General features: G+C 44.5%; 1 protein-coding gene across 2 annotated transcripts in view; it reads right to left on the bottom strand.

Annotated features, from left to right (window-relative positions):
* Positions 1–22,661, bottom strand: part of LOC115550559 (septin-7) — a 28,488-nt gene extending 5,827 nt beyond the window's left edge. The window contains exons 1-8 of one of the 2 annotated variants that reach the window (XM_030365718.1): positions 22,360–22,661; positions 19,704–19,800; positions 12,584–12,690; positions 7,896–7,996; positions 7,568–7,702; positions 3,746–3,863; positions 3,153–3,245; positions 2,401–2,497 (exon numbers count right to left, since the gene is read on the bottom strand). In XM_030365718.1, the coding sequence (XP_030221578.1) occupies positions 2,401–2,497; positions 3,153–3,245; positions 3,746–3,863; positions 7,568–7,702; positions 7,896–7,996; positions 12,584–12,690; positions 19,704–19,800; positions 22,360–22,398 (787 nt within the window). In that variant the 5' untranslated portion in view covers positions 22,399–22,661. Of the gene's footprint in view, positions 1–2,400; positions 2,498–3,152; positions 3,246–3,745; positions 3,864–7,567; positions 7,703–7,895; positions 7,997–12,583; positions 12,691–19,703; positions 19,804–22,359 lie in introns of both variants that reach the window. The other variant, XM_030365717.1, reaches the window with a different exon arrangement.
* Positions 22,662–23,987: the final 1,326 nt, after the last annotated feature.

The raw sequence follows: 23,987 nt of genomic DNA, 5'->3' as shown, positions 1-23,987 counted from the left end.
CGATTACTCGCCCAGCCCTAAAGCAGGGTCCAAAGTAATTTAAGGCGTGCAAGTCAAATCAGAAGTCTATTAATGTGCGACTTAGGAGAGACTGGAGTGCCCATCTCTGGTATCATAACCGGAACTTCCCGTTTTGAAAACCTATTTTTCCATCCGCTCTTCAAATATTGCCCAGTTTGACTGGCACAGAAATAACCCAACTACCTCATACTGAATAAACTTGAGGTCTCCTAACGTTGAACCAATCCTTTAAATTAACTGCATGTAAATCACCACACATGGACCTGAACATAGCACGGCCTGTAAGAGCAGCATCAGGTTTAAGAACCCTTGTCCTGAAATCAAACAGCAGTTTCACATAAATGCATAAGCAAATGTCTTCACGTGTGTGTGTGTGTGTGTGTGTGTGTGTGTGTGTGTGTGTGTGTGTGTGTGTGTGTGTGTGTGTGTGTGTGTGTGTGTGTGTGTGTGTGTGTGTGTGTGTGTGTGTCTCTGCAGCCAAGGATGCCAAGCAAATTGCTAACCTTAAGGACGTATAGAGCAGGGAAAATGCACACCTGTCTGAGCAAACACTGTTCTATAGCTGTGATAAGCCACTCATGAACCTATAAGCGAATGACAAGTTAGAAGAGTGGATCCCCAATCCTTGGTGCGTGGCCCTTGTCAAGCATGAGACTGCCGAACTAATCAAAACAGCAGAGTTCATTTTGTTTCACTATAAAATGACGACTCAATTTGTCAAATAATATTACTAGACCTAATCCCTAGTCAAGGAACTTGACTAGGGAACCAACACTCCAGAAGTAGTTCATTAGCCTGCACAAGTATATTAAACTCCTGGCAGGTCTGATTTTAAGCCACGTGTTCAAAAAGAAAGTAACCCCAAAATCGAATTAGCTTTTGCAATGACGAAACATACAATTTAGGAAGAAAAGAAAGAAAAAAAAAAAGTCTGACTATTTTAATGAAACGGATCTATTCCAGACAGAAGTGAAACAAAGTGAAGAAAGCCGGTCACAGTAGCTGGCAGGCCAGGATAGCCCAGTGCCAAAGCAAGGAAGGGACCCACCACGTTAGCGATATGATTTATATTGCAGCAGTAGCCATCAGCTAACCACATCAGTCTCTAACCATCCTCTCCATGACCAGCATCAGCCCTGGGAGTTTAACAGCAAAACCTGAATCCACCGTTGATGTGAGTCTTGGGCTTCAGGTGTAAAGAACTTGGACTTGTTGCCACCAGACAGGTGACAATTGGCAGGTTTTGGGGCTGTTCAATTGGCTGGATTCACTTGGATTAAAGTGTGAACAAGTGAATCAGCAGATTACACCTTATTATTATTATTATTATTATTCAATTAACTTGCATTTGTTTTGCCCTTATTCACCGGTACAATCTCAAGGGGTTTAACAGGCCAAATATTTATGACAACCCCCTGACCCTAGCCCCCAAGAGGGCCAGAATAAACTGCCTTCATTATTAAGGAAGAGCTCTTGAGGAGGAACGCAGAGTGGGGGATCCCTCCTTCCAAGGATGGTCAGGAGTGGGTGACAGAATCGTTTTATTATATAATTATTAAACCCCAAGTCTGATAAGAGCATTGTTCTGCTGTCGGCCCTAATGATAAGACAGCGCAACAACAGAAAAGGGAAGGGGAAGAGGGGAGATGAAGAGATGGAGGACGAGGATTGCCATGAGGGATGAAGTTGGGGCATCAAGAAGTGGTTTCAAAAAAGAGAAAGATGGTTTCGTTTACCAAAAATGCCCTCTGTCAGTCATGGAAAAGAATAGACAAAAACATACAATAAAAAATAAAAAGAAAGAGAAATTAAAGATAAAAGAATGAAAAAATGAAACACTAATACATTTTAAACCACAGAAATCATTTGCACTTATAATCCATCAATGAGGTACATTTCAAAGTAAAAATAGTTGCGACACAAACATCATTTACTAAGAGTAATGATCAGGCGAGGGGGACATATTTCAGTTCATTCCATCTTCTTTGGGTAGGTTGTTGCCTGCCGAGGTGTCAGAACAACATTTCCCAGAATGTAATACACACATCTTGCCTTTTTTAATCTTTTGCATCGAGAACATGGTGGAATAGGGCAACTTTGCTCTATTTGGAAAGAACATGGTCGAGCAGAGTGCACCGGGGGTAATGGAGGCTTTCGGATTGTTTGGAGAATGTTAGTAAGTACCTCACACATATCTATGCCAGTTACTATTTCATGGTCATTGTCGGTCCCTAGTGCATATTTAGTGCAGTGTAAAATGAAATTGTAGTAGTTGTCATTACAAACAAATCTCTTTTGGGCATATGGCGAGGGATTGCATTACAGATGCTACATTCTTCCTTCGAGTCTGTTTGAGCTGTGAGGCTGGGCTATGCCTACCTTCTGCCACGCCCCATGGATACTGCCGACCTCTGACCTTTCGGCCATTGACCTCGATCACCACGTTGCTGCCCACCACCGCCAATGGCATTTTTTCCTGGATTATAGAAATATTGAATATTTAAAAAGCACAGATCATCTACCAAACCATTTTGAATTTATTGAGGAGTAAATTTTAAAACTCAAGTGCATCAAAACGACTCATTACATCTCCAGGTATAAAAAAAACCTCTTGATGTTTATAATGTAATATACTTGGTGTAATCAACTGGCTGACAACCACTGCTTGACAACTCCTAGCCTCAGGCCTTAGTGGGACTTGCTGTCCCATGGAGGTTAATTAGCCGAGTTAGTTCATTCAACTGGGTCTCTAAATGCATGTAGTATTGACAGGGTTTTCGATACGGAGTGGCTCGGCAGTTGGGACGAGGTTGCTCCAGGCGACAGATATCGACCCGACCCACAGCTAGCTTAATTTCTCCTTCATCACCCTTCCATTTCACCCCCTGTTTTCATTCTGCTATCCTCCCCCAACTATGAACCAAAAAACAACTTTCCCCCCTTTTGGTTGTCATTATCCATGGCAGACCATGAAACACGTCCTCCATGAAGATTCCTTATTTTCTTATTTATTTTTATTGAGAAAGAACGATACGTGCATATTATTGCACAATGTTGTAATCAACAGAAGGTGCGTCGTTTCGGTCTCTGAGGATTCTAACTGAAGTCCTGTAGGAGCAGTAGAAGAATACCTTAATCCTGCGGATGAGTTTGCTGTCCTCGTCGTCCTCTGTGTCCGGGAACTCATAGATCTTTATCTTATGCTCTTGGATCTCCTTCATGATCTAAGGGATGGAAGAGGCCTTGTTTGAAACAGAAGACACATTGGCCTGAGCTAAGGCTAGCAACAGACTATTATCCTACTTCGTCATTAGTTTTTATATATTCAACTTATCATTGATCCACTTTAGCATGTGGAACACTTAATGGAGTTTAACACAATATCTTTAAAACTCCATCAAGTGTTCCACTTAAGCAAGTGGAACACTTAATGGAGTTTGAAAAAGATTATGTCAAACTCCAGGCAATAGATAATAGTGTAACCGTTAAATATGAATAATTCATAATTCATCATACACTTATTCATGGGAAGCATTCTAAGAAGATATATCATAAGAAGGAACTGACTGGCGATAGTAAAGATATGCATCATTTAGCTAGCCAACAGAATCATCATATATGCTCATGACCATGCACAGGTAACATGGCATTTTTGTAGAATGAGAGATTACAACATTACAGGAGACGAACACAAACACAAACACACACACACAAACACACACACCTGCTTTTTGAACAGCTGGCACTCCTCGGGCGTCAGCGTGTCGGCCTTGGCGATGAGAGGGATGACGTTGACCTTGTCATGGAGTCTCTTCATGAACTCAATGTCCAGTGGCTTCAGACTGGGGGAAAAACAGACAGAATGAATGATACTGAGAGTGCACGGGACATTCCCTGACCAGGATCCCTGAACGCCGCTCTCTTCGTGACTGCTACTTTCAGCCTATTTTCCCCACTTCCTAGCAGCCGTCTGTCTGCATCCAACACATTGCTTGACGTCATCTCCTCAGGATCCTATAACGTATATCTCTGTATGTATTAATCATATGCCTATCTTCATATTCAGTATTCCATTATTATATATAATGCATATCGTATTTTCAGTTCTAATGGGATGGGTAGGCACTAGAGACGCACACAACTCAGCCTGTAGCCAGTTTCAAAGTCAGCAGCACTCTATAATAGAAGATTATTTTAAGGGTGTGCGGTTCCCAGCAGGACACTTTCTACTTGTGCAGTAAGTAAGGAGGTCAGGGTGAACCGGAATACGGAGCAGGGTTTACTGATGTGTGGCTTTTAAATCAGCTACAGAGATGATTCCCACTGATATCACCATACGTTATATTTATAGTTCATGAATGAGAACGTGCATCAGTGAAATATTGTGTATGTTCGTTCCTCGTAGCTTTTGTTTTCCTTGTAACCTTTTGAAATCGACACACTTGGTAGGATGTAGACTAGTCCGATTAGAGCAACGTCTGGTAAGACGGCACGCCGTTTCAACGCGACACGTCGTGGCATTCTTTCAGCCGGAGCCAGTGGAAAAGCCCTGGCACCGACCAAGCGGGAGGTGGATTAGCGCTTAAAACAAATACAACCCAAAAGGAAACACCGTCTCGACAGCCTAACCAGGACCTTATGGGGAGCCTTTGAACTCGGAACTCATGGCATTAACATCTGGGACAGGTGCAATTCACACACTCGCCAGAAGAGGGCCCTCAGACCAGCGAAAACGCTGTATGTGACCACCACACTAGCAAGGGGACAATGGGAACTACAAAAGCAACATGACTCAGTGTGACAGATTTGGTCTCCATCTGTAGCTCTTCCCCAAGATCATTAGGTCATCTTATGTGGGATTGTGTTTCAGCAGTGGTCCTTCCTCGTTCACCATCCCCATGTCTCCCTCTCCCTGCCATATGAGCGAGCAGGGGACAATGGGCACAGTCCTTTGTTTTGTGGGCTTCAGAGACAGTGGGCCTATTCGTGACACTGAGATGGGCTGGTGTGTAACTGGGGATGTGGGGGAGGATGCGGTTAGTCTCAAACCAAAACAATATTTTATTTGATGTTAAATATTTGAAAAGGCTATAAATGTTTGTGTGCATATTTATGCAGGGCTTAAGATGGTGCATGTACTATGCATACAACATGGCCTACACAAGTGAGTGAGTGAGTGAGTGAGTGAGTGAGTGAGTGAGTGAGTGAGTGAGTGAGTGAGTGAGTGAGTGAGTGAGTGAGTGAGTGAGTGAGTGAGTGAGTGAGTGAGTGAGTGAGTGAGTGAGTGAGTGAGTGAGTGAGTGAGTGAGGGAGTGAGGGAGTGAGGGAGTGGAAGTAGGGTAAAGAGTGTGGGGGGAGTTGTGGGGGAGTAAAAAAGGAGCATAACTTATGTCAGGAATTCTAAATGACACACAACAACCTGCCAGCCCATACCAGCAACACAACAGCTGTTCCCTGGTCAAGGAGGGGTTATGCAAGGTGAGGTAAGAAGGAAGAATGCGTGTGCATTTAAAAAAAAAAAGGACCGAGGTCCACGCAAAGTTTATTCTTTAAGAAAACAATGAGGATGATCTGGACAGGTGTGCAATATGTATACAGCATTTTTATGAGCGTGTCTGGGACGTGTCCCTAGCTAGATAAACGAGAGCCTGGGTGTCTAAGCGCAGTAGAGAATGAGGACTGGGGGAAGCAGGAGGAGATGTTTGAATGGTCACACAGCAAATGACAGCTGGTGAAATGGTGGTTCTCAATAGGCCAGGGTCAACTGCATTTTGACAGAGAATGTCGCTCCGTGCCCGACGTGTCTGCTCAGGTAAGCTGTCAATTATCCAAACCCATTTGGATTCTACTCGCTTCCTTTTACTCCCGTGTTTCTTCTGTCTGGATTTTCAGATGTAGCCAAAACACAGTTCAGACATCACAGTAAATGTTAAAATGCCTCTGCAAAATAATAGGAAGTAATATCCTAAGTCACAAGTATATCTGTCACAACATCGTGACTGGGGTATAGAAAAAAAGCTATTGCTCAATAAGTGAGCTGTTGTTGGCAACATATCAGCCACAACAGAAATCTCAACGTTTGAATGTTGAGTGAATGATTGCACAGGGCTGACAGAGGCAAGTGGCTGTACCACGTAGGGGCTGTATTCATTTGTGGGTGGGTTCCCTGCTGCTCCATTTTGGAACATGTCGATGGTTAGATGGTGCTGAGAAGAAGTCGATAGAGCATGAGCAAGACTGTGGGCGTTATGTCATCTTTGTGGGTCAACTACTTTCGTTGGCTACCCGCTCATCTATGGCGTATGCACACAACCAATGCGCACGCACACACATGGACATGGATGCGCAATACAAATGCTTTGATGTGTAATCATGTGTTCCGCAAATAGACGTGGAACAACATAAGGAACCACCCTAGGCCCAAGTTAAAATGCTGCTTCAGTACTGAATAACATTTGATTCATTTAGGCAGCCCACTGGTAGATCATAAGAATATCCTCGACCCAAAAAATTTAAATAAATCACATTGTTTAAACAGAGTGAAGCCCACAGAGTGCAAACGTAGTGGTGCCTAATTATTTTGCGCGCTTTCGGACCTAAAGTCGATTTTTGGATGGGTAAATGTGTATATTGCTGTGTCTGTCCCGACACAGCCACGTGCTTTTTCCTATTGGGTCCCACATGCTATCCCAGGTTTGGAAGAATGACTAATAAGGTCTCCGTCGGTAGCTCAGCGTTTGGCTAGGTAACACGAGGCCCAGGCCCAGCCCTAGCTCCTAACAGACAGAGTCCAGCATCATTTGTGAGCATCCTCCATGCACACACGTTCCTCCACTGAGGCCCACACTAGTGTTGGGCTCCTGTATCTCCGGTTGCATGACATTTGTTATTTATATTGTCTGATGCCTGCAGGCCATGTGCTGCAGTTCCGAAGGCGGACTACCGTTATTCGATCGCTATGCATCTCGGGGAAAAAAAACACTAAATATTTCAATTAATCAAACTCTTCTTTTTGTAAAGGCCAGAAACTTGACATCCCAACACATAATAAATCTAGCACCGGCCCTAACCCTTTAATGTACTGGGGCAGATGAACTTTAAAGGGCTTGTTTTCTTTGTGGTTTTAACATGAGAATCGCGGTACAGGAGTACATAAATATATACAACAGATGGGGGAGCGAAGGAGAAGCAGTTCTGGCAGAGAAAGTTGAAGAAGTCTTCGTGCCACTGGTTTGACACACGTGTACCAATAGGATTTATGCTCGGGTTGTATTAGTTATAAATTACTCGACAGACCAAGCCTGATTGAAAACACTGTGGACCAATTCACATTCACAATCATGAAGACACAAGGTTTATAATCTCTTAACAGATACACTAATTGATTTAGTGAATAGGTTATGTATATGATGTCCTTGATGAAGAGTGAAACAGCAAGAGATTTTCTGCTCTCTACCTAGAAAAACAGTAGCATTTTTTTTGTGTGTGCCCTAAGCAACATTCCTACAACCGTGCGTGTTCTCTGCTTCATCCAGACGTTACGTACCCGTGACCGGAGGGGGCAATGAAGTAGAGGCAGCAGTGCACCCGGTTGTCTGGCATCAGTCTGCGGTTCACCCTGGACTCTGCATTGAGGAAGTCCTCACACTTGCTGTCGATGTAGTTGATGACCGGCTGCCAGCTGCACGATGGAAGGGAAAACCAAGACTATTATGCATGGCAATCATCAGAAGGGAGGGGAGAACTGATGGTAAATGATGACACAGATGGTACATCATTATGAAAAGACCATCAAAAATAAAGACTAATGATGTACTTTGTCGCTCATCCATAATACGCATTGTATCCATTCCTCCTTCTATGCATCATCTCACCAATTGCTGTTGTCCACAGCATCTCCGAACCCTGGTGTGTCTACAATAGTGAGTGTGAGCTGGACACCGCCTTCCTTTATCAGCACTTTGGATTGTTCCACCTGTGAACACACACACACACACACACACACACACACACACACACACACACACACACACACACACACACACACACACACACACACACACACACACACACACACACACACACACACACACACACACACACACGTGATTACCATGCATGGTACTCAGACCTCCCACTTAGAGCTGGGGAAATATCAACAGGTTCGGAGAGCTCGTCCAAAAACACAGCGAGCATTGTTAGTGTTGGTGAGAGGCTTTCACAGAATGCTGATGCGTGGGAGGTGCTCTGCGACGGGCAGCACGTGTCCTATCTATGGCTGGCTGCCGATATATCGGCCTCTCGTCATCTCTTTATCCATCCAGAGTCCACGCCATCTACGTAGAAAGATTGATGCATGGATGGACACCCATTCTATTAAACCACTCGAGTGCCATTACGTCACTGGGAAGACTCATGAAGAACGCGAACATTCGTACGGCTTCGTATCTGCTTCCACCTTCTTGGAATGATGCTGTGAAGCCGTGTTCATATATACTTGAATAAAGCCAAGATAGTTCCCCGTAAAAAGGTAGACAAAGTGTACTAATGTACTTGAGTTTGTTAAGCGATATTTGATGCAGCAATATCTTAAATAATCGATAATTATTCTACACGCCTATACAATGACACCTGAAAATGCAACAAATACAGACAAAAACAACAAATTCGCCACAATGCATCAGGCTTTGTCAACAACACACAATCACACGCCGACTCCTCGCTCGTCCCAAGTCACAGAGACAGAGTTGTCATTTCCTGAAGCCAGCCCTGCTGCCATTTCCCGTCGCTGTTTTCCCCTGCATACTTTCACAGGACCGGCTTGTTTTTATAGGTTCACTCAAACTCCAGGCCTCTTGGTCAAAAAAAAAAAAACACCCAGACATTTTTGAACTTCGAAAGAACCTTAAATAGTCAATTTTTCACTTTGTTTCACAGCGAAGACAGTATATTCAGCACCGCAGACAGGCAAGATACTCTGAGATGTGTGCGTGTGCGCAATGACAACATGTAAATCGGAATGCTGAAAACCGACAATACATCTGCCGTTTAAAAAGGCGTTCCGAGAAAAGAAACCGATAGAGTGAAAACCTCAAAAATGTCTTGAGCCTCCACACCATCATTTAAACGAAATCCAAGCTGTGGAGAATGTTGCAGCGCGACCGAGCTGAATAGATCTTTCTGGAATAAAAATACTCTGACCTCACGTCTTTTCCTCACACTCAGCCCCTGCCTACAGGGATGTGCAGTCGGTGCACAATCTCCTTGACACAAGTAATAATAACTGAGGATTCCACATTTACGTACACACGTGATCACCAGTCTTCTCAGCATTACACTCACACCAAAAGATAAACAGATACACAACTAAATGTGCTTTCATTATCGTGCAGAATTATGCAATTTGCACAGAGATACTACTGACACTGAACTGTAGTCAACATACAAGCAGTATTTTATTAGTCCATCACGTCTTACCCCTGCCAGGGGGCCAGGAGAAACTGTTAAAATGACCCCTTCCTCAAAATGACTTTTGAGGAAGGAGACTTTTGAGGAGATCGGGTTGAGGCAATGTGCGTAGATGACTAGGGTCCATCGGTAAAAAAAGAGACCGCTTTGTAATTTGTTGCTTTCTACAAATATATGGAGCGGGGCCGTGTATATGCACAGATCCATGAAGTGGTTTGTTTTTGTCAGGTAAAAAAGGGAGCGATTCCTTGATTTGGGGATTCTTGAGTTTGAATGCATGTGGGAATAGTGTTACGTTTCATGAGAACATTCTTGCTCTGCTACTGACCCCCTCAGGCCCCAAGGGGCCCTGATGGCACCCCCAGCCCTTTCCCAGCCCCCCTCTCTCTCTCTCCGCCTCAGTATAGCCCGAACCTCCACATAACATGGATAATATGAATATAAAACATCGATTTTTCCACTATCCTATATCATGTGCTCACATCCTCGTCCTTTTTTCCACACTTTTTCTCACACCTTGAAATTGTTTCCTCGTTACCAGAGCCATCTCCAAAACATTACAGTGATTAGCCAAAATAAAATGCCAACTACACAAGACTGACTCAAGAGAACACACTGGATCACCTCCTGAATCCCAATCACCTCTTTAACCTTGAACACAATCTAATGCACACTCCCCCTGCACCCCCGCCTGCAGCCTACAGCTAGACACCTCGTTACCTCCCCACCCTCTGTCGCCTCTAAAACCCCCCTGCCCGTAACACCAAAAACACTTTCCTCCAAAGCATGGCCATTCCTTGCTCTCTCTCCCTTGCTGCCTTCTCCTCCTTCAACCCCTCCTCCCCCGGCTGCTGCTGCTGCTCTTCCAGATGTGACCCCCCCACCCCCGCACTCTTCTGAGGGTCATGACCATAAAAGGATTAAATAGTTCTCGGCCACAGGGCCCGAGAACGGTAGTGAGAGACGGTAGAAGAGAGAGGGAGTGAGTGGAACCCCCCGATCCACCAGAAACCTAATCAACATAGTTATGGGTCAGCATCAAATGGCACAATCCAACCCTGACAAAATAGTATGTAATATTTGCAACCCTGGTGGCTGGAAGATGAGAGACGCTTGTGTAGAAGAGAGAGACTTATTTTCAATATATCAAGCAACAGCGTCGTGTAGAACAGCTGGAATGGATACGGCTCCAAGAAACAATGTGCACCATTTTTAAAACTGCAGAGAATTTGAGGGGACTCAGGGGTCAGGACTCAGGACTCAGGACTGATGATAGGTGCTGCTCACTTTTAAGCTTGTCGATTTAGTGGCATCTATCTATCTATATATATGTTTTCATAATTACGCTTTAGTAAGTGTATAAACCCCTGAAAATACGAATGGTGTTTTGAATGTGAATGAGCCCTTTATATCTACATAGGGAGGTAGTCCTCTTCCATGGAGACGCCCTGTTTGAGCGCCATCTTTCTACAGGAGCCCAAAACGGCCACATCGTTCTAGAAGATGATCATTTTGAGAGCGTTTTATGGCCAATGTTGGCTACTTTATATGCATGAAGTAGCCAACATCGGCCATGATAAAACGCTCCCAAAATGAGAAGAATCAATATCTTACTGGTAGGCTATGACCTATAGTTTTAGAGACTAATAAACTAAAAAGATTTCATTAATTAGGAACTACCTAACTAGACACTTTGCTTCACGATGCAGTAAATCCAATGACGTGTTCATTTGGGAAGTACCTACTGGCACCTTACAGGCCACAGTTGGTGAGGTTGCAATCTGCAACCTCATCGCTAGATGCCACTCAATCCTACCTAGTACACCTTTAACCTCATTGAATGAGGCAGTTAAAGAATGAAAAAAAAATCCTTCAAATAGGATAATGAAGAATAATATATTCATTCTTAAACAGTTAATATGGTTTCACTCCGTGCTGACTTCATCCACCTCCCAGCCATATCCCTTTCACTAACCCCCACTGTTAGTTGTTCAGTAAATAGGTTTTGTCTTCTTCCTGTTGTTATCCCGATTCCTGACAAACATTTGTCCCCGACGCCCCACTGTTCTTGATCTAACAGTCACGATGGTTTCACCTCCATCCTATCCCTCCCCCTCCTTGCCCGACCTCTTTCGCTCCCTGAGGAGTTGGTCAGGAAGCATTTGGGATTAGCATTAAATGGCCTTCTTCGACATATCAGTGAAACAGCAGATGCCCCACAGACCAACTGGTTTGTGTGCCAATCACAACCAGGTATCACAGCCCGCCAACTGTCCAATCTAGAGAGGGTGCAGGCAGTTTGATTTTGTATAACCTTAACCCAATAGGAAATATGAGGCTCCACCTTTTTTGTATATTTCACTTAGAGAACAGGTCATGATTGGAAGGTAGCCGATTGCCCCGCCCTTGTCATGTGTTTTGCTATATTGTTGATTTTGATGAATTTAAAGACACAAAATTGTAGAGAGAGAGCAATGAGTAAGAGATTGTCAGGAAGAGGGCCAACCATTTAACAACATGGGGCTGGTTTTTGGGGTACCCTAGGAGAGCCTTGCAAGGAATTACACCAAAACCAACACAGAAATTGCTCTGTCTCCAACTTTGATCCACAACAAGCAGCACAGGCCTCGCTGTGCAGCGGGGAGAATACATTTTTTGAGTTAAAATGAACAGAAAAAACCCTGTTCCATTACAGCTTCTCTCCTACCACCGTCATAGCCCATTAACACTTGAGGAAGACCGCCATGGTATTTCCCTACTTTACCGATGCGTATATACCTGTGTGTCGCCCAGAACGGCCTTGGCTGTGTGGTAATAAAGTCTCTTTTATAAACACATTTTTACAACTACACTTAGCAGTTGCATTTTAACTTTTTGCTGCAACCTACCTCTGCCCTCATTAGTTCAAGCTATAATAACGCTTGATCGTTTAAAGCAGTTTGATTATTATCTCATCACTTTATTTCCTCGTCTGTCACTAATCTTCAATGTTCCCTTCACGGGGCTGTGAGTGGGACAGGCTACAAAAGGACCAACATTGTGTCAGTTTGGGAAGTGGTAGTCACGTTGCAAAGACGGCTCGTTGGCCTCTCACCTGGACGGTCTTCTTGATGCGCTGGGATGGCCCGGGATAGTCCTTGGAGTACAGGTCGGTCAGGAAGAGAGAGTTTATGAGCGTAGATTTCCCCAATCCGGACTCGCCTGGGAACAAAGCAGAATTTGCAAGGATAAGCGTATGCACGAACGCACGCACGCACACACGCACACGCGCACACACACACACACAAAGATTGTAAACAAGTGCAATTAAACATTGCTTGACTGTGGGAACTAAACATGGTAATAATATGCTCATACTTTGAACCACATCAGCAAGCAGACAAGGACACACCACTACAAGAGTGACACATTTATCTAACAGTCATAACGCACACGCACAAAGACTCACACAGGGCCTGGAGGGACAGGGTTAGAGCAGAGGAACTAAAGTAGATTCATTGTATGTGGGGGGTAAAGGTCAGGAGTTCGTCTGCCAGCAAGAAAAGCTCTCAGATGGAGTGCATAAAACATTTCCTCTGCGCTTTCCTATCTCCGTCTCCCTCTCATCCACTCCTGCCTTCCTCTTTGTACACCGCCTTTTACCATTTTTGAAAGAATGTCCTCAGTTACCATATAATGTCTCTCTTTCTCTCTATACCCACAAGTGGTTCTCCATAATCACGCTTGGGGTAAGAGCATTTGGAATCCAAGTGCAAAACAGCAGCGTGACATATGCACAACATTGCCTCGTCAAAAACTGCAGTCAAGAATACCAAGCTTACATTCATTGGTTGAGGGGTTAGGGATAACTTAACTCACTTATAATTACATCCTTCCGTCAACCGATGCCAAGAACCCTAAACTGAGAAAAGGTCTGCACAAACTGCATCCCCTCAATGTGAGTTGGGATGACCAAGGTTATTCTGGGTTGACAGATTATAACATCAAACCTTTCTGACACATGATGATATAAAACTTTTTTACAACGGTCCATCCATATTGTGCGGAGAGAATAAAATGTTCTCTGTACCAATAATGCAAAACAGATGCAGCGCATGCATTAGAAAAGGAGTCATTTCATGGAGTGGACATCAAACCGTTTTCTGGATGAGCTTAAAAGATGGATTCCTACTCCAGCCTTGCCAAGCTGCAAGATTTTTGTGCGCAATGTTAAATGTGAGGCTTGGAGTCCCTCCAAGTCAAAATGGGGTCATACGTTATTCCAGTGTCTCGTGGATTGATTAGGGATCTGCTGAAAAATTCCAAAGCAGTGTTTTGGTAAGGTTGGGTTTCTTTCTGGTGTAGCTTCTTCTCCAAGCTCTGCATGACTGAAAGCTCTACTTCAATAAGAAAACCTTGTGTCACACTTATAAAATAAAAAAAATTACTGCATGATTGTTAATAATAAACAGACGTATAGCTACTTACAAAATAATTACGGACTGTCATCTGTTATTTAAGTGGGGGGGGATTCATCAGCGTAATCTACATCGACATGTGGCAATTTTCCATGGACCCACAATCCCTACTGTGGATTCCAGTCTCTGCCAGTCTTCACCACCACTGATGTGAGGTGCAGATGTAGGCATGATGACTGGTCGAATATTTGGAGTGAGACAGTCTTACGAGTGCAAACAGAGATGGACACAGTCACACAGCTACACACACACACACACCTAAATGATGACCAAATACCAACTCGGCTTAACCTTGGGTAAATTGGAAAGCCCCCCCCCCCGGTTCTGCAAGAAAGGGAGGGTTATGTCATCATCACAGTGAGGTGTCAGTGTATGGATAACGTTTAGCTTCGGCGGCAGTCCCATTTCTTTGGCCTGTGTGAAAGTGCAGATATGCCAAGATGCCGTTGCTCCTGAACACACGTGGGTCATTCCTCTCCCGTTAGCTTTTGCCTTGAATGTGTCAGTTAGAGTGATGGCGCGACTGCAGCTAAACCAGCAGCAGAACCAGCCAATAGTGGCCAGGATTGCAGAGGACAGTTAGATCAGATTATCTTTTTAATTAGACACTTCTAATTGAAAAAGTTAATCTGATCCAACAGTCCTCTATCTGTCCAATAAGACCTTTTTGCACAGATATTTATATTACTTTACTTATGTAATTGCTGCATTTTACAACAATTAAAGAAAATCTTATAAAATGTTGACTCATTTTTTTCCAAAGGATGGACGCGATATTGTGAACAATGCACACATGAGAATACACTAAATTGTTATGCAATCTCTGCGGACCACCTACAGTCATTGGCAACCTCTACATCTATGCTAACAAATTATAAATAGAGCCTCTCTCTTCGTCCCTCACTCTCGCTCCCCTGAGGCTCTGCCAACTCAATTAGCTTCCCCTCTGCTCAGCGGAATAATGGTATCTGTGTGGTGAGTCTGGTGACATCTGTGACGAAATCTGTGCCAACATTAAAAATCTCAATTTTTGCTGACATTTTCATTAGCACCTAGCTACCTTATTGTCTAGGATTGCTGTTTTAAAGTGACACGGGACCACAGCTCAGGATTTAAACCCAAAGCCTGCCGTATAGGCAGCATTTGCACATGCCTACTCCTCGACCAGGGAGCCCAAAGATTCAGTGTTCCATCTCCTACTCTCTGATGCCAAACCCCTCTCTCCCCACCCCTCTCTCTCTCAAACTCTCTTGTTAGTCATTTCAGCTCTACAAATAAGGCCGTGTCAGTGGTTGGAGGATAGTCTTCAGGCTTCGCAGCAGCGAGGCAGTAGTCCAGTAATGATGGCCTTCCTTTGCACACAAACGCCAAAGGATGAGTTTGGGGGGTTAACTGACCACCACTGGTTCTGGCACCGCTCACGGTTGGAACAGAGTGAGCTCACATCTCTAATCACACTGCACACGCTGTCTCCAGAAAGAAAGATCAAGAATCTTATATCAGTTACTCTTTAACTTGGACTCAGAGTAATCGTTTATATGAATCATCAACTGATAGAAAGATTGAAATAATATAGGGGAAAACAGTTTGAATATAAAAAATGCCTCAGTTTAAGAAGGACAAACAGGGGGTAAATAAACAAATTGTTGGAGTTGGAGAGATTCCTAGCATTCCCTCCCCGATCTTCCTGTTTAGCGCTAATGTTCAGATTGAGTGCTCAGGCTACAGCTGCCCCCCCCCCCACCCGACCCCCAACATCCTGGTGGGGCCATCGCACACAAACACACTGACTGCTGCAAATGTGTATTGTGTGTGAGCATTTGGTTGCAGACCATATTGTTGTGGCCATCCTGCCTGGCCAAAATCCTCTGCAACTAGGGAGAGCAAAGGTCATGGCCTCGACCCAGATAAGGATCTGCATCCACAGGTCCACACACACTCTCAAATACACGCCTCAGAATGTAATGTATGTCACTGGCCAGTCTGATTGGTTGACCCAGAGAGCGATAGAGATGAAGTGCGAAGCAGAAGCGGAATAACTTCTATAAAAAGACTTTTAGAGACAGTGACGTAGACAGAGATGCCTGCAGCTGATCCGAACAGAGCCGCCCCACCCCTTAACCCTGCTGTGCCTTTGAGGCCAGGGGATATATGCATTCATGGTGGGCCAGGTTTATGAACTGACTCCAGTACGGTGCAAACAGCCTCTCTCCCCATCCCACTCTCCCCCCATAATAGAGACAAAAGGTAAGCCATAAATCCTAAGGCTCCTACAGACGAAAGAGAGGTACCCTGAGCGCCTCTAGCGGGACACATTAGTGGGTTATTGGGCGTCTGTTGACTCAGACAGAAGTCTGAGTTCACGTGTTTAAGTAAAGATGCCTGAGAGTAAGTCATTAGAAAAGATTGGTAGATAAGAGGCTGCGAGAGAAACAGAGTGAATGACAGGATAAGCAAGATGTCTGTGTCTACGGATTAAGAAGGCAACACCCGCAGTTATTCTTAAGCTTGTCAAACGGACTGATCACACACACACACACACACACACACACACACACACACACACACACACACACACACACACACACACACACACACACACACACACACACACACACACACACACACACACACACACACACACACACACACACACACTAAAACTCCTGCCAGACCAGTGGAATGCAAGCAGCAGTTTCAATAATACAAACCATAGATAAACACTGCGCTCATAATAGTCATTGGTCGAGGCTCTTGGGCATTGGTCCAGGGAAGGGTGTTAAGTTCACAGAGTACCATCAGGTTCTCTCAGTCATCCATAGTGAACCTATCCCTACCATTAATTCGCCCATGTGAATTTAAATGAAAATTAAACTGAGTCACATCCTCTGGAGCCATCTTTCACAGTTTTCTGATGGCTATCGGAGACCTTTTAAAACTAGCGATAGCTTTTGGATCAACTTATTACAATGATATGTTCCAAACAGAACACAAATCAGGCATGTACCCTACGGGATGGCTGCAGTGAAGTGTGCTGTGAAGGTGCCAAGCGGTGCCTTGGTTTATAACAACACACAGCGCACACTCAAAGCCGCCTGTTGATGATGGCCGCCACATGCCGGTGGGAAATGGGGTCCCCCACACAGCATCCTTGGACCAGTGAGACCATGGGCTGCTATAGGGCAACACTGTTGTTCTCCATGCTCTGGCGCTGGATCTCTCCGCTCTTTCCAGGAGTTCCTATTCAAGCTGCCAGCTGGAGCCATAGCCTCAGGAAGCAAGCGTTTCCTCTCCCTGACAGGCCCACGGAGGAAGGGGGGGGGGGGGGGAGAGAGAGAGAGAGAGGAAAGAAATTGGGATATAAAGATGGAAAAGATTGAGAGTGACGTATCGGGGGGGAAAAAAATGATAGGCAAGGAAAGGCAGGGAGAGTGAGGCTAGAGAAAGAGAGAAAGAGCTAGGGAGAGAGGGAGGTGGGATGGGGCGACAAAATTGTGGTGGCATTCCTGAGCGTTCCATCCAAGGGAGTGACAGACAGACGGAAACATCCCCACTGGGTCCCGCCTGTGAACCCGACACTTCAGCAGGACGCGACGCCGTCGGCCAAGACGGGCAACACTGCGCTGACGCGGGATGTCCGAACACACATACCCTCAGATAGACACATCGCCCAGTCTCCAAAGCTACACATTCACCCCGAGCTTGACATGGCACCCCTTTAACAAGCTCAACCCTGCAAGATATATGGCAGGGCTGATTAAAGGAAATTGAAGCACAGCCACAGATCACTGCATCACAATTCAGAGACAAAATCTGTATCTCCGTCTTCTTTGGCGTAACTCTTATCAAATTATTATTAATTATTTTCTTGCCATACTTTATTAGCTTCAAAAATGCTGAAAGGCACAAATTTTTTTTATCCCTCCCTGGGTTTGAAAAAGATGGATTAAGAATATAAACTGTTAACATTTGTGTGCTGCCTTTGATTTTCAGAAAAAGCAGAACTTGATTTATCCCAAGCAGCATTTCACAAGCCGACAGTAAAACGATTTGTTGAGTGCATGAGTATGTGTGAAGTGACTAGTTGTTTCTTTACTGATTCCTCATCCCACATGGGACGGGCTACTTATGCACGTCATGACAGAGTGTCTACATCAAGTCATTACAATGGAAACAGAGTTTAAAAGCAATGATCATGAGGGGGCAGCAGGTTACACCAACATGGGTGCTATTGATAGAGGATCAGAGGTCCTTCCCTTCAGTCTTCTCCCGGTTTCAATGAACCATGGGAAGCCAGAGCATCTGTTGCTGCGTGCTGAACCCAGTATAATGCCGGGCAGGGAGCCAATTGAATGAGAGAAAAGAGAGGGAGAAAGGAGAGCGATGACTACATGTGGAGCAGGGCCTACAAACAGGATCTAGTCAGCTGGAAAGCTTTAGTGCATCCCCTCCCCCTCCGCCAACCTCCACACTCACACTTACCCTTCTTCCTGAATTAGCATCAGTTGCAACAATATAACTTCTTTTTTTTAACAAACATTAATAGAACACATAGGGTACTGGAATGTAGGTTTTGTATAAATGTAATTACCCTCCTCCAATAGTGAGTTAGGTCTTAACTAAAGTTGAGACATTGGATTAAGGATTGTGAAGTGTAGGCATATTGCCAACATTGTTTAGCTTAGGCTTGGTATCAGGTTAAGGATGGCTGTTTTGGTCAAGGTTTGGTATGCCATTAGTCTGTGACATTGGTGTGCACAAGAACAATTATTAATAATCCGATGTCACAACCGTATGTATCAGAAAAAACCCTGGTATGAATATTGGTACTTTACATTTCCCCAAGTTCAACTAAAGGGAAAAGCCATTCTGTTTATCTGTGTTGTGCAGTGTTCATTACTGGGGGACAGCACACATGGTTCAATAAGTCAATGCAATGCCCCTGTCGTTTCTGCCTCAGTCACTGATCCGTGTGTGCAAGTGTGTATGCGTTAATTAGTGTGTGGGTACCAGCCTGGTTGTTTGTGTGTGTGTGTGTGTGTGTGTGTGTGTGTGTGTGTGTGTGTGTGTGTGTGTGTGTGTGTGTGTGTGTGTGTGTGTGTGTGTGTGTGTGTGTGTGTGTGTGTGTGTGTGTGTGTGTGTGTGTGTCTAACCATACACATCTCTTCCTCCACCTCACGTCTACGTTTTTCCTCCACAGTCCAGTTTTCAGTCCCCAACCTCTGTTCGCAGCAGTTTGTTCCTGTTCTCGGCCTAAAGACAACTTTTCCATTGCTACTACGCTGCCATGTGGCCTTCGTAGTTTTGATAAAGACCCAATAAGTAAAAGACTATTGGTTTTCTGTCCGCTTGTGACTGTATTTTTTGTAGGCATCCAAAAAACGACTCACACCAAGGGAAATTAAGAAAAGGCCAGATTTCTTTTAATGGGTGCAGTGTTGCGAGCCAGAGAGAGTACCGGATACCGAGCATGCCTCGGCTTCCCATAAACCTATTTGAAGACCCACCTGCGCTGAGATATGAGAACACACACATAGACAGGTGGACACAGGTGGGTTTTTGTGTGTGCAAAGCTGTAGATGGAAATATACAACAACATAGGGACACTAAAAGACAGACAACGACAGACACACAAGCAAACATCCCTGCGCATTAACTCGTCCACACACAGGATATGATCCCATTCAAACACACACAATTCCAGTAGGATGCTATAGGGCACATACACACAGAACCAGGTGTGGTTGTTTCACTCACCGACCACCATGAGGGTAAACTCAAAGCCTCTTTTCACAGATTTCCTGTAGACCTGGTTGGGGAGGTTTGCAAAGCCAACGTAGCCCTCCAGGTTCCTCTGCTGAAGGAAAACAAACACACTATCACAAAACAAGCACACAAAGAGTCACACAAACCGCAAGGCGCAGTGACTGTAGTCCTTGCACATATATATCCAAGTATATGACGAGAATCAGGATGCAATTGGGAAAGAACACACAAATCCATGCACACAAACGCAAACTCTGTTTATGGAATTTCACACCTGGCGCAGTTTTTTAGTCAGTGTGTGAGAGTCAACTGTCAAAGGACATCAGAGTGACATAGACACACACTGTGTTTGTATGCGTGTACACAGTGAAATGTTGACAAGCTTGCCAATAGCATTTCTCTGTCTTGCAGCAACAGAGCCTCTTTGAAGTGCAGCTGGGCTAACAACTTTCGACGGGAGGAGGCAAAGCAGGGTGGGATCAGGAGGGAGGCAGCGGGGCTTCTGAGAGGTGGAGATGAGGGGAAGTCCCTCTGAGAGGTGAATTAAAGACGACAAGATTGCACCTTAAATAAAAGTAAGGAGAAATGGACGGGTGGCGGATGTGAAGTAAACCCATATGTCGAGAGACTGGCTGCCCCAGTTATCAGACTACATATTATCAGTCTCTCACCCCCCCCCACACACACACACACACACACCCCATCACTATAACGTATGGTGAAGTCCCTCCCTGCTTATTCCCATCCCTGATGACCTCAACATGCAACAGCATCAAACTGGTCTACCAATGTGATGTGTCCTTAGGCTATTGCCATGTCTTTGTCTGCCCATATCAGCAGCACCTCTGATTACTGCACAGCCGGTCTGGAATCACCCCTTTTGCCAGAACGGGGGAGATCCCTCTCTGGTTTAAAAGGGTTTTCATCCTTTTTCCCCCTCAAGGCTTTTTGACGATTTGTTCTTTGTCCTCAGATGGCTCCAGTTATGAGGTGTCGCCAAACTGTCTACTCTGCCTCAATGTTGAACTCTGAAGAAGTTGTGTGCATGACTGGGCCAGTAGCAGGCCAAATCCAGCAGTTATAACCTATGTGGTAAGTAAAATATAATGACTAGGCTTGTACACACAGGTGACTGGAGCTCAACTTAAAAACAATAGTAGTGGCTGTATGTAATAAGGGTACATAGAGCACGAAGAGATCTGAATTTAAAAAATATGCTAAACATTTAAACGAAAAATGATGTCTTTAGTTAATGTTAATGTGTACCCTCTTTAAGGTTTCCAGAAAGTTCAAAAAGGTGCAATTGGGAAAGAATGAACACACACATCCATGCACACAAACGCAAACTCTGTTAATGGAATTTTACACCTGGCGCGTTTGAGATAGGTTAGGAGATTGGGAGAAAGAGGACGGAAACAGACAAACAGAGTCATCTCTGTAGTCATCATAGTCAAATAGAGAGTAATCTCACGATCAATACTTCCTATGACCGTCATTGGCGTGTTGCACACTGCTTACTGTGGCAGTGGACACGATTTAAACATTCATGCAGTGATGTACTTTCCTGAAGAACTTCCCCTGTGCATCTAATACACCCACATGCAGCTACACACAAGGTGCATGGGTCTATTACATAAGGTGCAGCCAATACGATAGCACTCAGGAAGCCCTATGGCTTTCTGTGGGCAGCTGAACTGAACTCTGCAAAAGCAGTGGATTATTCTGGCAGTAGGAATGTTTAAATGGCAAGCAAAGCAAGCAGTAAAGAAAGAAAATAATACAAGAAGAGGTGGATGAATGCCAATGAGCAGCTTTCAGACTTTGGTCTTCCTGTCCCTCGGTTTTCATATCCCCTTGTTTTTGCATTTGTTTTCTCGCAGATTGTCCATACATTTAAAATAAATCGTTGGTTCCAATGCGCGCACACACACACACACACACACACACACACACACACACACACACACACACACACACACACACACACACACACACACACACACACACACACACACACACACACACACAAAAATAGGCCTCATTAAAAAGGACCACGCGTTGCTCCATCTCCCTGCCGTCCACGACTGTCCCATTTTATTTCAAAGTGGAAGCAGCCGTGACTGGCCTTGATAATTCAAATGATCAGCAGAGTGGTTTATTATTAACAACCTATGGTTCGAACCAGACCAACGACGGGAGAATTCATAGAAGATAGGGGTACGGGGCAGGGTGGAAGAAGAACCAACGTGGAGGAAGACACGCTGGGATAGAGATGATGTTTAATGCGAAAGTAACGATAGAGAATGGTGATAGAATAAACGGACGGAAAATATAGACGGAATAAAAAACAATTAATATTCTAAATCGTTAACCCGCAAAAGCTAGGGTCTTTGCATGGCATATTGAATGCCATTCGAATACTCGGAATGTCTTCAGAAAGATGCTCTGCTGAGGCCTCGAGTCCTGAACATTTCTTCCCAAAGACGACCTCAAATGCTAACTTACCTTGTCAAATTGCTACTTCTCAATCATGCTACGAGCAAGCTAACTGGGATAGGTTACCAGTCAGAAGCCTATCGCCTATGCGACCATTGGCGTGTATAAACCATGCAGAACGGGTCTTAATATTGTGGAAAAGTCAACTTACAGCAATGCTCGGAACCGCAGTCTCTGGTCGCTCGATCATTGTACCGTGTTACTATCTCCACCGAAGACGAAGAGGCCAGACATAAAACGATGTCCAGGACAGTCACGTCGGAACCAACTACGCACAGTTGCTTAATCTGAACTCTAACACAAGGTAAACAAGGGTAGTTGACGCAAACGCCCCGAAATAAGTGGATTTGGGAAAGGTGATAATTACATATGGCTACGGGAGGATACTACGAGCTGCAAGGGGGAGGACGAATGCTCCGGCGTACTGTTTTTCAAAAAGACGATTGTATTTTCCTACTGAGGCGTGCTCCTATTGGCCGATGCAGACTGTCATGGTGATGTAACGCTCGTAGTCTGGTAACGGTTCTCCGTTGGGCCTTAGATCAGATAGTAGCTTGCGTTCTACATTTGCATGTTAGGCGAAATAATGCATTCATTTAGTGCATTCTGTTTTTCCATCGTGGAATGTAAATAAGCAGTGATTGTAGGGTTAATGTTGTTTCTTTGCACGCTGGCGCCCTCGTGTGGATAGATACTGCAATAGAGGGCAGGATCAGGATAGAGGCTGAGGCAATGGCTCAGGTTTACGTAGGTTCGTTCGTAGCCCTCACTGTTCCTGAACGACATGCATTACATGCATACATGTACAGCAGAAGCAGCATGTACAGCAAAAATAATCATGTTTCTTTGTATTGTCAAGGCTCCGCCATTTTGTGATGCTTTAATAGAGTAGTGGAGATAATGTGAATTCCTGGGGATGTGGTAACGTTAGCATGGTTTAAACTTTAGGATGACCTTCTTCCCTTTTTGCATTCCCCTTTGCGCATGATGCAGAGTGAAGGGGAAGCACAACTTCTTAGCTCCCTGACCCCCCCCCCCCCCCCCCCCCACACACACACACACACACACACACACACACACACACACACACACACACACACACACACACAAATAATAATACCCTTATTATAATTTCCAAAAAATAGCACTCACTATCTCTGTGTATGGTGTATGTTTCCTTAATTCTCTCGTGCATGTCAACAAACCATTAATGTTTCTTGCCTTTGCTTAGTGCCCGGACTGCCAGAAACTCGCTCAACAGTAAATGCGAGGCCAGAAGAACTGCAGCATGACACCTCAGAACGATTTGTGTATTTCATTTTTTCTTCCGGAGTTAAATGAACTGTTAAACTGCGAGCAGTTTGAGAGAGTCCAATAGCTCATTTTGACCTTTACTTCGTCAGTCTGTGGCAGAGGGGATAAGTACACTACACACGAACAGTCACGACATGCACACACACACACACACACACACACACACACACACACACACACACACACACACACACACACACACACACACACACACACACACACACACACACACACACACAAAAAAAATACAGTGAAAACCCAGGGATGAGGTATCTATCTATCTTCCTTCTGCGTCCTCACAATATAAAGGACAGTGCTAAATGTTGGCACCAACAGTCACTTACAATGTTGTCATGGTAACATCAAGAGGCACACTCCTTCAGAGAAACGTATTATCCGAAATAATATTTGTCAGACACTGAGACGCATATAAAATAAATGAAACTCAAATAATCACACGGACAC

The sequence above is a fragment of the Gadus morhua genome, chromosome 9 (genome assembly GCF_902167405.1).
Source record: "Gadus morhua chromosome 9, gadMor3.0, whole genome shotgun sequence".
Classification (NCBI taxonomy): Eukaryota; Metazoa; Chordata; class Actinopteri; order Gadiformes; family Gadidae; genus Gadus; species Gadus morhua.
Note: the sequence above shows the minus strand (reverse complement) of the source record. Positions and strands in the feature narration are given on the sequence as shown.